This window comes from Columba livia, chromosome 13 (assembly GCF_036013475.1).
Source record: "Columba livia isolate bColLiv1 breed racing homer chromosome 13, bColLiv1.pat.W.v2, whole genome shotgun sequence".
Taxonomy (NCBI): Eukaryota; Metazoa; Chordata; class Aves; order Columbiformes; family Columbidae; genus Columba; species Columba livia.
The window spans coordinates 8,306,978-8,321,720 of record NC_088614.1 but is presented as its reverse complement, the minus strand read 5'-3'; the positions used below and the strand labels follow the sequence as shown (position 1 = coordinate 8,321,720).

Below are 14,743 nucleotides of genomic sequence, written 5' to 3'. Positions count from 1 at the left end.
AGACACAATTCTTCTGTCACTGGATCATTGCTTTATGATCAAATATAGGTGATACAGCTGCATTTGCCTCTTTATACTATTATTATTTACAAAATAAAATTATGCCTCCTTGTGGACGTGCCTTTTTTGCTTTGTTTTTTGGAACACCACTTGGGGAAAGCTTTAAATGTGAGACAGCAGAGTTCTTTTCCTGGGGCAGACCAGAAGATAAGAGTGTCTTTCTGCAGTTGGGGAAGATACACCATGCTCATAAATGCAATGGTGTCTATGTAAGATGATGGCTTGGTTTTTATTCTTCCACTCCCTTTCCCCCACGCTACTAATTACAGTCAGCAGTTTATAGACAGCCTCCTTGGGCTAGTTGCACTTGTGGCAGCTGCTGCTTGTTTGAAATGGAGGAATGCCGACAAGCACCTCATTTTTGGGAGTAGAATGAAGAGAATACATAAACAGAATGTGTTTGGGTGTAAGAAATTGACTGGTGTTTGGGGGGTATTGTTATTGTTTGGTGTGTTGCTTTTATTTGAAATATGTAATTGATGAAAAAGAATAATGATGAAAGAGCACAACCTTCTCTACTTTGGTGAATATTTTAGTTATATCTTCATGATAAACTGTTCTGATCCACATTGTGCCTCCATGGTAGGTTCAGGCTCTAGGGGTCTTTTATTCATTAAACCCACTCTTCCAGTAACTCTGTGGTCACAACTGAAATGTCAGCAACTTATACTTTCATACTAGCCAGTGGTCTGGCTTTTTCCTCTGATTAGAAAACAAATTTTTAAAATTATTATTCTTTTTGCATAATGGAATAAATTCCCCTCAGATTAATTAATTAATGTAAAATGTGTGGAAAATCCCTCACTTTCTTCAGCTGTAAGGATTCTATAATAACATCCAAGAAACCCTGAATTGGAAAAGGGGGAAGGTACAGTCATACACTGTATTTTTGCGCCTTTGATTGCTTAAATGGTGGGCAGACAGAGTTGTACTGACTCATGGGCTTAGCCGACCTACATTTACCTATCTCTGATCTTTCTCCAAGCACTATGTAGGTTTGTTAATGTTCTAGTTTTAAGCTGCAGGCCAGAGATAAAGGACTCTAAACTATACTGAGAGTTTGCTCATGATTCCTTGGGCTTTCAACTGTTAAAAGCTTTAATATGCAACTGCTCTGTCTTAAAGTACAGCTTCATATCCATGCATTTTTATTTATTTTTCTGAAAAGAGGATATATCAACACAGGATTTTTTTCAGAAACTGGTTTGCTTAAAATACTACCACTTAGGCTATAGTATGGCTGTAATTAGATGACCAGTGGTCTTCATGGCCCTTGGTTGTGGGTTGTTGTTTGCAAATTCAGAATGTAAAACCAAACCAACAAACCTGTTTTTCAGTCTCACAATTTTGTACGTGTCTTTATAAGCATTTTAGCAATAAGTCTCCTGGGATTTGGAAGTTCAGAAAGCCTTATTGTAGCAAGTAAAGTAATCATCTACGTACTAACTCGATGGATTTCAGCTCAAAAGGAAGGAGAACCTGGGGGAAAGTTGTCTTTCCCTACACTTTCCAGAAAAAAAAAATATAAACCTTGACAAAATAGGAGAGAAGGATGAGGGAGAAGTACCATATTTGCTGCTGGGATGACTAATGTAATAGCATTTTCTCTGCTAATAAAAACCGAGTGCAGTCATATGCATGTGCCCTTTATTCCTTGCCAGAAAACAGGCTTTTGAATGGTACATTTTCTTCCTCTACTCCAGCCTGTTCTGATAGCTTTAAGAATAAGTTTGTTTCATAGAAGTAGCTCAGTGAGAAAGATTGTATAGCTTATGGTATACATAAACATAATTTCAGTTTATGTGCGAACTAGTTTTGACTTGTTAGGCCTTCTGCTTAGATACAGTTGAATTATTCCTTGCCATCATTAAGTAGAAGCTGTATTTTTAACTCGTTTGTGGAAAAACTGTTGAAGTGGGAGCTATTGAAGTGGGAGTATTCGCAGCTTAAACTAATTTGACTGGAAGATCTGAAGCTGTTGGTTATTAGATGAAAGCCACGTTAATGCTTGTTGAAAGCAGAAGTTGACACTTCATTTTCCTGGCTTTTCTCATAGCACAGGTGATGCCAAGATGATGATGCATTTTTCTAGGACAAGCAGCTGTGTAACATGTGCTCCTCCTCCTTGTAATCCTCTGAAAGGGTGTTTGTGTTGTCAGGCTGGAATGCCAGTGGAGATCTCGTTACAGGCAGAAGGGTAATATTAGCATTCATTTTTTAAGTGGTTAAAGAGAGCACAGCAAAAAACAGTCGACACAGGAAGAGCTTGCAGGTCAGGCATTTTAATCCTTTGGGGGTCTTCAGAGAGCCTTCCTCCCCCTCCCTTCTGTGATTAGTTCTGTTGCTGCTGCTTTTATCTGCATAGTTAAGATGCCATTTGGTCATTTATAGATACCAGACTTATAGTAGGAACATAAAAGTATTCTTATTTCTGTGTGGTAGAAAATAAATTTTCTTGTGTAGATGTATTTGATTAATTGGTTTTATGTAATTTCTTTTATAATCTAGATGCAGTTAGTATCTCGAAGATATAAATATGATGTAATTGATGAAATGTTTTGTTCAAAGTGGTATAGAACCTGATGGAGTGCAGATATATGTAATACTATTGTAATTATATTACAGAAATTAACTTGCAACTGGAAACACCAGTGACTGATGATCAGGAGTGTTCAGGATGTTGTTCTAAGATTGGTATTTAACATGAGTATTTCTTTTAAAGGTAACTCATGTTGGGAGGCAGGTACTTGACACAGGACAATTTGATTCTTTATAGCATGTCAGACTAAATGCTAAAATTGGTGACACCAGCATGTGAGTCTTGGAAATGCAGGCTTTGAGTTCTTTCTGCTGTACCAGCTTCAATAATCTCATTCACTCAGTATTCTTGTTTGTATTATAGAAAAATATATTGCAAATGTGATATACTTTTAAAAAATTTCTCATCTGCAGAGTATTTGTATAACAGCCTAGTCTTACAGTTTTAAGTTCTTCGAGATGGTGGCAAAGGTGCAGCTCTTTTGAAATTCTCTTTTCAGTTACATAGGAAGGAGTTGAGAACTACAGTTTGATCTGGTTCTTCCAAACATTTTCAGGATTTTTTTTTCTGTACTCTCCAAAGCTATATGAGAACATTTAGAATTCAAGCCTCAGACTTTAATGGCAAAATATTGACGGGTGGAAATAAGGCAAATAAATTAAAGCTGAAGTACTGGTAACATTAAAAAGGTTAATTATAAACTGGAGCACCCATGCCATCAGCAGCTTCATGTGAAAAGAGATACCATTTTAGAATTGCACAAAGTATATTTAACTTTGCCTTTTTTTTTAATTTATGTGCTAGTTGCTGTTAGTGTCAGTATCTGAAAGGAGAGATTTTGTCTATGTGATGTACCATCCCACCTAATGCTGTCTCATTTTTAAGGTTTATTCAAGCACTGTTTACTTTTATTTTCATCCTCGATCTCATAGATGTGAGCATCTGGAAGAGTGGCATTCACATCTGAAAACATCCAGAAGCTCAGCACTTCATTATCTTGAAAGTGGCATTTTAAAAAGGGGTAGAAACCAACCTTTGTGAATAATTTTCTTTGTAAATTGATTGGTTGTTAAACCTCTGTATGGAAGACATTAGATGGAAAAAACATCAATTTCTGATCATGCAGTGTAAGAGGGGTGGTTTGCTATGTTAGCATATGTTTACTCAGTTAAAATAATGTTAATTTTAATATGCTTAATAACATACCTCTCTGATAAATTGTCAAGTTGGGTTACAGTCTTGAATTGTAAAATGAAATAGATCCATCAGTATCTTTTGAGTTTATTGTATTGTTTTTGCATTCCAAAGGAGAGATTTGGAAACACTGAGAAAGTGGAAAGGTAGTAGAGGTACACGGTGGTGTTTGGTGGTTTGTTTTTTTTTCCCTAAGCCTCCCACATGCCTTCCCCCCAGAGAAGACCATTATTTTCCATCTGTTTTTCTTAGCCAGTTGCAAGTGGAAGAGCGTTGAAATTTATATGATCCTGTTTTGACATTGCTCTTAATCTATGGCAGAAATGAAGCTCACCAGACCAAGGTATCTTGAGAGATCCTTGAATACACTTAATGCAAGGTTAATGATTGCTCGGCAGAGTTAAACAATCTGGGGAGTAGTGGGAGAAACTCAGAGTGAAATGTGTCCTTCTGAAAAAGCGAGGAGGTTTCCTGCCCCTTCCCAGGAACCAGAACAGAAAACTTCCATGGAGGTTGCAGAGATGGTTTGAGAAGGAGAGATCAGATTTGACTTGGAATTAAGCCTTTTAGGGATTATATATCTTTGAAAGTAAGTCTAGGAGTAACATTACAATGGAAATTTTCAAAACTTCCCCCCGGTGTTCTGTTAGGTATTTTTGTGTAAATCCAGTGTCGACGTAGGACTGGGCTCTCTCTTCTAAGCATCATTCCTCCTCTACTTTGTGGGTTACCACTTACACCATTTACTACTATTGAGCATGATTTCAACATGTCTGAGGATATAAATTAAAATAACTTTTTGAAATACGTAGTTAAATGCTAAACAGTATTTTTACTTGGAGAAAGCTCCATTTTTGTTGTTGTGGTTCGTTGGTTGTTTATTTGTTGCCTTGAAATTAATGTAGAGCTCTAGCTAAACTTCAGCTTTTCACTGGTAATATTTTAAAATATTTTGGCTTCGTATGTTGCTGTACGTACTTTATGTATTATTGATGGTAATAAGCACGGATTTTGCTAACTGGGCCAATCCAGCTGTCCATTCATATGCATTGTTGTAGCAATCGTGCTGATCCTTTGCTCAGGTAACATACAGTTGTAGTTACTGTGAAGTGAGGGGCTGTTGATGCTCTGACACGTCTTGACAATCAGCTTATCCTCAAGCGTATCACAATCTCTAGCCTGTGTTAGGGCCGACAGTGAGCATCTGTGTCTGAAACCCACTTTTTCCTCTGAGGTTCTGCGGTGAAGTCCCAGTCTGTTATTGGTGATTTGAACCTCAGAGTACTGTGATGTACACACAAATTTCAAACTGATGTGGTGTAGGGCAGATTAGAGTTTGACATTTAAAGAGATCAATTTGAAGTAGTTCTAATGGATATGTGTGTTTTTACACAAATGCTCACCTGAAAGTATTAACATTGGAATTGAAATAGACAGAAACAGCTTTGGCAAAGCTTTAACACAAGGGAGAGTATCTCTGCTCTGTGTTTTAAATGTTATTTACAGAGTGGGGGATAAATGAATGGTCATTGTCAGTGGCTTGTGTAGGAGCTGTGTAAATAACAGAATTAAAGTTTTGCTTGGTTGTTTCAAGTATTAGATTTTGTCAGTTTGAAAAACCCCCTAACTTTAAAGCTTTTGAATTTATGTAGAATAATTTAGAGTGTACAAGCTGGGACCCCAAAAGCTCATCTGATAACAAGACCATTTTGTTCAGGGGTATAGTGCTTTTATGAAATCCTAGCACTCTCTTGCTCGAAAATACTACTTAGGCATTTCAGTTACAGAAAAACCTTTTAAATTTGAGTTAATGGTACTGCAGTGATGTCTTTCTGGAGCTGTTTCACAACTGAAACCTGCTCTTACCCAGAGATAATTAGCACAGCACCAGGCACTCTGGGTCCTTGGGCAGACAGGCAGGGAGCAAGCGCTGTATTTCCAGTGGCTCTTTCCCCTCTTTGCATCCTTCTTTTGTAGAGATCATGATTCTTGTCCAAGTGATGTGATGTCTTGGTTCTTTTTCACTTCAGCACGTAGTCGTGCCTTAAAAAGGGTAGGAAGTGGTGTTGCGCTAGCAGAGGGTGCTGTGTGTGCAGCTGGCAGAAATATATTTCTCGAGAGACAAGGCAGAGGACAGGACGGTTGGTTAAGTCGGGGAGGTTTTTTATGTCATCAGTCATATAGCCTAAGACATTTACTTTGAAACAATATTTTTCTCAGTTTACTATGCAGGGAACTTTTAGCTGGTTTCTTTTGTATTTGCAGGTATAAAGCATTGTTAGCTAAAGCTTCAAAAAAATCAAATAAAATTCTCATTTTTTTCAGATGCAAATGAGGTAGGGTTTTTTGCACTATAGTCTGACCAGGATTAGTTTTTGGGTTAGAAGTTGTTTTAAATTATGAAGAAACCATTGCATAGACACAACACTTAGATATGTGAATACATCATTATATAGTTAAACTCTTCCATTAAGATAGTATTAGTGATCACTTTAACTTTTGTCTTGTGATCCCTAATTAAGAAGTAGCACTTTCTTTTGCTTGGAAAGAGCTACCAAGCCTGTGATACCTCAGTTAAAAATGCAGCTAAATGAAAAGACTTATTATATGGAGAAATTAGGGTTGGATTTATATAACTTTTAATAGTCTATAGTTGAAATTTTTGTTGCATTACTGCATCGAACGTATCTCCCAAAAGCATAATTTAGTTACGATTCAGCAAGTGTGTTTTTCTTAGGCATGTTTTTGGAATATGATAAATTCTAGCTGGTGTGTTACTGAATAAAAATGACTTGGTTACATTGAGAGCACAAGCCAAGTTTAAGTGCTGTGCCAAGAACTGTGAAGCTGTTCACGCCAGTAGCATTTAGTGATCCTGTTCTGTTGTACTGGCTCAGTTGGTAGTTAACAGCTGGTTATATGGGTATATGAAGGTCATTTAAAGCATTAATTGCTTTACTGTGCTTCAGATGTTTCTATCACAGATGTTCCAGTTTGTTTTGACTGTATGAATTGTTTGTCAACCAAACCAGATTATATTGATATTTGTTTAAAAACACTGAAGGGCATTAAAATTACTAAATTCTTTTCACACGTGAAAGTGATATGTCTATAAATAACTTTTAGTGTAAGAAAACGACATTGTGTAGTTGCTGTGGAATTTAGTTTAAACAAGCTTTGAAATTTATGGAAGTAGATGGCTGTGAGTCATGCAGACAGCAAGTGTGTGAGTTTTAATGGAATAAACCACTTAAAGTGAAGAAAAAAAAAAAAGTACTGTGTTGAATGAGCACATCTAGGGCTTGTTGTGACACTCTGTGCTTCACTAGAGACGATTTTTAAAAATTTAAGAACTTTTTTGACTGATTCAGCTCCCAGTCATGTTAGTTGCAGCCAAGCTGAGGATTTGCCATGAGCAAGATGTGACACTGATGGAAAAGCTGGTTTCTGCCCTGGTTTTCTGATGGAAGGTGGAAGATGGCAAAGAATTGTCTTAAATGACCATCAGAGTCCTGCACCAACCCAGCCTGCTTTTATTCATGGCCATAATACTCATGCCTAGTGAGTCTTAATGTGAATATCCTTCCACATGCCAAAAATGTGTTACTGCTGATATTTTCCAGTCCTTTTGTCTATTTTGTCAGTTTATTCAACTCCTTGTCCAGCCTCTTTCTGTCCCAGTATCTCTCTGCTGTCCTGGATGTTCAGATGCTGTTCAGCTGATTACAGCTGGTGGTGCAAGTTTGTAGAACTGCGCATTCCAGGTGCTATGAAATGCCAACATGTTGGGCCTTTTTTACTGAGAATGCTTCATTTTCTGTAAATTCCATATATATGCATTTCAGTATGAGGGTTTTTTGTAATCTGGTTAGGTACTTCTAGATTTCTATTTTAGAATGTACAAAATATCTAAAAGGATGCAGGAAGATAATGTTGGAGAAAAGACATTTCATTCTAGGTTCAGTATGTAGAGTCTCAGGCACAGGAGTAACAAACTTCCAAAGAGCAGCTGTACCAAAATTGATGACTATTTAAATATTGTATATTTTTCTAAACCTCAGCAGTTTCAGTTCAGTGGGACTGCTTGTGCACCCAGGTAGTGGTATCATTACTCTTGCGTAACTTGTTAGTTTAGCAGAACTCCAGTACAGTAAGTGGTTTTTTTGTGTTGTAGAGGGTACATGTCTGTGTTGTTTTAGAAGGTAAACCAGTTTGTGTTTAGGGTTTACATGAACTGATGTAACTTTTCACTCTAGCAGTTTGTGCTGTGGATACTTTAATGGGAATTTGAAGGAAAATACATTGTATACAGTTTTAGAGCTTAAAGTACTTTGCGAAAAACTTGGGAAGGAATTTAAATGAAAGTTGGGACGCAAAGAGGGCAGTTTCTGGCTCCCAACACACAGATCTTTTTGAATGCTGGTATCTTAATAAATTTTACTATGAATTTATTTATTGTGTTGAATGTAAGCCTTCTTTAACAAAGATTCTTCTCTTTTATTTTTAGTATATTTTTGGGGAGTTCAGCCCTGATGAATTTAATCAGTTCTTTGTGACTCCACGATGCTCTGTTGAGGTAAGATCTACTTTAAAATTCTATTAGAAAGAACATTTTAAAGCTACATCTCTTGGTGCATATTTGAAATAGCACAATACTTTTTAAAAAAATTATTGCTAATTTACAAAATGAAGGTATTGAACAGGAGTCTTCTTTCCATGTATGTGGATTTTTAGAAATTAATTATTCCACCTTCTACTTGTCATCTTCTAGAGCTGGGGTTGTTGAAAGTGAGTTACCCAGCCCTGTTATCTCAGCTTTGATTGCCCTTTTTTTTCTTTTTTTGCTTAAGGGGTATGGTATTGTAGACTCCTGTTCTCTGTAGTTCTTTGCAGAGAGTGAAGAAGCCATTTTCCTTTGTAGGGAGGAGTATCATGCCATTGTCTTAATCTCCAGACTTGAAATGTAATTTTCCTCTCGGTCAGTTTCCATGTTTTTTCCTCCAAACCTTTCTATTTAAGCATTTCAATCATGCTTCTGTCCTCCCTCAGTGTAAAGTAAGTGAACACTTCAACTGTGGATGGGGAAATCCTTTTGTCACATTGTACAAATCTGATGACCATTGTTAATTTGACTTAGTTTCCTGTAACTTAATTTTACAGGTATAATTATAATTAGCACACCACTAAACAATACAAGTGCATGTGAAGGGAATGGGGTGGGCTGGTGGGTCGGGGAAACTTAGAAAGAAATAGGTAGCTTGTACTTGCCTTTAGGGAATAGCTTTATATATTTCCTGTTAGGTGGGAAGTAATGCAGAATAGATCTTGAGGTAATGTGTGTTTCTTCTGATAATATTGCTGTTTTCCCGCCATTAAATACTGCAGCAGCAGCATGACGTTGGCATCCTGGGTAGTGTCACCTTAAATGTCCTACATCAGCTATTCTAATGCTTACATTGGGGAAAATGTCATATCTTGACTTCTGTAAAGCTACTCTCATAAAGTATGTTGAGGAAACATGAACCTACAGCATTCGAACCAGTCTTACTGCATTTTATAACAGTCTCAAGCGTACCACTTACTGGTTAGGTACCAAAATAAAAAACTGTGTTGAACAGTGTTCTTTCAGTTTGTCCTTGATCTGGTTCAGTTCAATGTTTTAATTATGTGGATGATGAAATAAAAATTATCCTTATTAGTTTTACACTGTGCAGATATTTCAGAGAAGAGTGGTCTGAAAAAAAAAATAATAGGGTGAAATTCAAGCAGCTGACTGAGATTGTAATTCTGCAGTGGTGTTTGACATACATTCTGTTGGGAGCAGTGCCAGTTGTGGGAGCCCCAGCACCTCTCAGTACTGGTGTCCTTCTGAAGTCCCTTACCTACAGACTGTTAAAGCTAAAAGCTGTTTAGAATGTCTCTTACATGGCATTTTTAATACATGTTCTATCAGACACCTCTTGACTAAGGTGATTCTGATGACCCAGTTGTATGAAAAAGGTCAACTCAGAAAGCTGATATCTAGGGGACCAGTAGTTGGACTACTTTTTAAAAATTTTTTCAGTTTGTCTTTTCTTAAGCTTTTGGAATTAGAGAAAAAACAAGAATTACCACTTTCATAATAAACTGTTTACTGTAAACTTTTAGAGTACATTTTTAGCTCTGACTAAAATTATATTGAATCTGTGTTCGATATTAATGTGGAATAATAGGTTGTTAAAGGCTTGGAGCCTCATTTATTATCTTTTTTGACCTGCAAAGCTGATGTATTAAAATGTATTATGGTTTGTAAATAGATTTTACAGTATGTGTTCTTTTTATGCAATTTAATGTAATTTTAAGATTGTATTTCTTGCCACTTCCAGTGCACTGTTGTCTACAATGCTTTAAGTAGATGATTTGTAAGTATCTTTAGCGAACTGAAGACTTCAATGGAGAAGTCTCTGATATTTGTTACAGCATTATAATTTCAGCTGCTGGGGGAGTTTGGGGACAGATGTGGGGGATTAGAAGTTGCCCACCTGTAGTTACTCAATACCAAGGGGTTCTGTCAACCACTGAGTCCATAAAATGATGCCAGTGGTTTATATTAGACGTGTTTACAGTCCACTGTATGCTGTGGTTACATTATGCTTAGGCTGATGATCAAAAAGTTTTGGTTTTTTTTCTTTAAATGTGATTAAGAATACACTTTAGCTGAAATGATCCAAGGGCAAAACTGTAGCTGCACTGGGTTGAGAGTCAAAGATTTAGGTGTGGCTATTTTCTCTGCAAAACTTGGTTTCATCCTTTCACAGGTAATTTGGTCTGTCTTCAGTTTTTCTCTAAAAGGTGTTTATGTTCCTCATTTTACAATTGTGGTGAGTTACTGTAGGTGAGGGAAGATCTGGTGCTGTGAGGTGAATTGCTTGAGAAGTTGATGAGCCTGTGGTGTGTAACCAAGATTATCTTTCCTTAATTGTGGTAATCTGCAAGGACACTTCAAGCTACAGTGTGGGATTTGATAAATATAGAAGCATGACTTCAAGACATACTCTCAGAAAATCAAACCTTAATAATGATATTTTTACAGGATTCATATGTCTCAAATGAAGCTGATATCAGATGCTAATAATGTTGCTTTATCTTTAAATAAGTTTCATTTCTTTTTTTTGCACAGCTCCCTCCATACAATGACACAGTTCCATGTGGTATTAAGTCCACAGGTAAGTTGCACAATGGTAAGAAGTCAACATCCGGTTTTTCAAATTAATGGTTTTGACACTTTCCTTGATTTAGTATGATCTCTCTTTAAATTTAATATTTAGAACTTGATCAGCAGCTATATATGCATATATTTGACAGGTTGGGGTTTTTTGGACTGAGATCCATGAGAGTATTTGAAAATACCTCATTGAACTTTAGCTAATTAGGGTGGACATTCTTATTCCCCTCAATTGTGCTACCACACAGTCTTAATGTCTTGCTGGAATATTGTAGGATGCAGCTGTAAAAATGAGAGGAGGTGGAAACTTGTTAGAGAACTTGTACCAAAGAAGTAAGTAACCAGTGTGGCGTTCAGCTGGCCCTCCTCTAAGAACTGTAGCGTATTTTCTGGCAGTTGCAATGTGCTCTGTTCAGTGTTCCCTTCAACATTCTTTTTTCTGCCTGGTTCACCTATTTTTCTGGAAAATACTGGGTATTTTTGTTTGTTTGTTTTTTTGGTGAAAGTATGACTTTTGATGTAAAAATGCATTAAAGAATTTCTGGTTTAAAGCTGGAACAGTCCCATGCCTACTGTGTCTCAACCCATACACCCTACAACTTGACAAGGAAACCTGGTCTTCATACATAAAGTGACAGCTAAGTGAGAGTTGCCAAATGATCACAACTCTATATAGTTTAAACCAAACTTTCCTCAATATTTTAAGTGACAGGTAAATTAGTGTTTATTTTTTTCCCAGAACCAGAGTAGAGCCAGAAAGCAGAGACTTACCCAGATGTATATGAGAATGATACAAGGGACATCCAGATCTCCTTCAAAATAATGCAGGTGTCTGACTGGACATTTCTCGAAAGTACTTACGAGGACCAGAATGCACATATTAATGTTTAAGAACACCTGAGCATTATGCTCAGCAACTTTGGCCTTGCATTTAAAGGTAAATAAGATAGCTAGTCATAAAGAAGGACAACAGGTCCCATTTGAAAGCAGATATGCAATATTTCTGAAAATTCAGAACCTTTATATAGTACAAGACCAATTTTAAGACCCTGAATAGATTTAAATAGGAGTCCAAAGTGTTCATTAAAAGGACCAAATGGTATAAATAGTCTGTTGTTGATGACAGGGGTGCCCAGTCATGTATTGTTTTGTCTAACTGTGGGTTTAAGTTCTGTTCTTTAAGACTGAGGTTTTAATGTTCACAAGCCATACAGAAAGTTGGTTTGTACAAATGTTTTTCAGATCATTCCTAGACCCTGAGAGAGCCCTTCCCAGCCCTGAGATTAGGTAATAACAGCAAATTAGGTTTTGCCTGAAAAATGTCTTTAACAAGCTTGCACTGTACTGTGCATGCACATTATTACTGTGACGGCTGCATAAGAAGCTGTGGAAACTAAAATGGAATGCTATGCTTATGCAGAATATTTATAATTATAACCAAATGACACATATTGCCCATGTTGTCACCCCCCGTAGTCTAATTTTTTTCCCATACTTATCTTCAGTATTTAACTTTATTACAGAATTAGAAGATCCATTAATGCTCACTAGGAATAATCAAATCACGGCTGAAGCTCTAGTATGCAGAAATCTGTTCAGACTAATTAGTAGTGTGTATTCACAGCTTTTGTTATTGTACATAAACTTTGTCCTTGGAGCATCTGTTGATACTTGTTTCAATATGCGTGTCATGTTGTTCATGACAGATATATCTGTTTCAGTCCGTTCAGAAATAGCACTGTGAACTAGATTGAAACAAAGATGCCCGGAAGCAAAGTGGAAAGTCAAAACAAACAGAAAAAATTACCTCTAATTTTTTTGAAGGAACTTCACGCAGCAAATGAGCTTCTGCCAGTCATGCCACAGACTAACCATACAGTAGCTACTGGTATTTATTATTCTAATCCTGCTGGAAGGTGTAAAATTGTAATTCCTCAGATGTAACTTCTTAATTTTTACATTAAATACTAGAATGTTCATGTTGCACCTTCAGCTAAATTACCATCGTGCTGTAACTGTAAGGGAACGTGTTTTGTTTTCTGTTCTCCACTTGCCCTGAGTTGGCTCTTGTGATTGTGTAGTGCACAGTAAGCTGAGACGTTCCCAAACAGAAGAAAAAATATGTTAGTGTTAAGTACCACAAGTGCTGGAAGCTTGGTGGAGAGCAGAGGGAGCGGACGGGAGGGCGAAGTGAGAATTCTCACTGCTGGCTGTAGTAGACTTAAATCACCCCCAAAAGGAAACCATGTGCTTTGTTTTGAATAAATTATTATTTTTTTAACTGGGATTTTGGGAAAAAACAGAACTCCCAGGTTATTTTAAATCGGTAGGGATTTGAAGTGTGCCCAATAATTCATTTTTATCATGGTTGGAGGAATATTAGCTGTTACCAGTTGTTGCTTCTGCTTTTTCCTGTCGTAACAAAGGGTAAAGAACTGGCTCTTGGTTCATGCTTGAACTAATAAGTTGCTCCATGAGCAGATGAACTAATGAGGAACAGTTTTGTTGTGGATTTGTCCTGTATCCCTTGAAACCCCATGCCTTGGATCTGCAACCAGCCGAAGCTGTGGCTGGGTTTGATCTGCGTCCCCCTGACACATCAGCCAGTTTATAGCACCGGGAACCAGTTAGTGTTGCTGCTCACCAGCTGGGTGATCCCTGAGATCTCCCAGCCCTTCTCTGTGAAGTTGGCATCCATCCAGCTCCTTTGCACCTCCCTGCCTTTGGGCTCCTTATTTTTTAAAAAAAGAAGCTTAGGCCCCTTTGGTGATAGCTGGGCAGCGATTGCAGGAGTAGCTGGTGAATGGGGGATTGCCAGGGATGGTGCTGTAAAACACTTTCTCATGGGTGTGGGGAAGAGGTGAGGAAAATTTGGAATTCAGGCTCTTATTAACATGATTTAGAGAAATGTGTACGGAGGGATTTTTTTGTAAATTTTCCTTTAGTGTGGCAGCAAGATTGAAATTGATAGCTGAACTGTGTTTACTTCTCATTTAGGTAGGTTAATAAATCAAAGCATTAAGGGAAGAGCAGTTAACAGCTGTATCTACTTCTTTTTAATGTGGTTTGGCATGAAGTTATATTCATTTATATTCAGTTATATTTTGTGAGAGCTACAGACATGCAAAATATGTAATATATTACTTAAGACTGATCTTTATTAGTTAATTCATGATATTTTGGTATTGCATGTGTAAGTCAGACCTCAGCACACATTGAATGTTTTGTTACTATTCATTTGATAGTGAAAAAAAAAATGTAGATCGTGGTTGTCACTGTTGAGGTTGTTTTGTTTGTTTGGGTTTTGACGTTTGTTTAAGTTAAAATTTTCATCAGAGTTTTCTACAAAGCATTTGGAGAGTTTCTAAACAGTTATGTTGGCAGTTATATATCAAAATATTCTCCACAGGTAAAGGCTTGGATTTTGTAGCTGTCAATGGAAAACGCTATCTTTACAAGTGTGGAATTCAGTATTACACCATATTTTGTATGCAATTTCCAGTAATTAACTTATTGCAGAATATTGCTAAAGTGCCTTTAATGATTTTTCTCAATAGGTGAATTTAATAGCTGTTATTTGCAGGAGCTGCACAGTGATTTTGAAAATTCCATACTCTATTTAAGAAAACCTGAATCATACACTGTCTTTAATAAAATGATGTTTTGAAATGTGCTTCAGGTAGTAGATAGTGAGTAAGAATTATTTTGATTTGAAGGAATGTAGTTTGCTTTCTTGAGTTTGTAGT

At 36.9% G+C, this 14,743-nt stretch overlaps 1 protein-coding gene across 2 annotated transcripts in view; it reads left to right on the top strand.

Moving 5' to 3' along the window:
• The window catches only part of USP10 (ubiquitin specific peptidase 10), a 45,748-nt gene that overhangs the window by 11,599 nt on the left and 19,406 nt on the right, over nt 1-14,743 (top strand). Inside the window, exons 2-3 of one of the 2 annotated variants that reach the window (XM_065028875.1) lie at nt 8,301-8,369; nt 10,953-10,998. In XM_065028875.1, the coding sequence (XP_064884947.1) occupies nt 8,301-8,369; nt 10,953-10,998 (115 nt within the window). Of the gene's footprint in view, nt 1-8,300; nt 8,370-10,952; nt 10,999-11,800; nt 11,935-14,743 lie in introns of those variants that run through there. The other variant, XM_065028876.1, reaches the window with a different exon arrangement.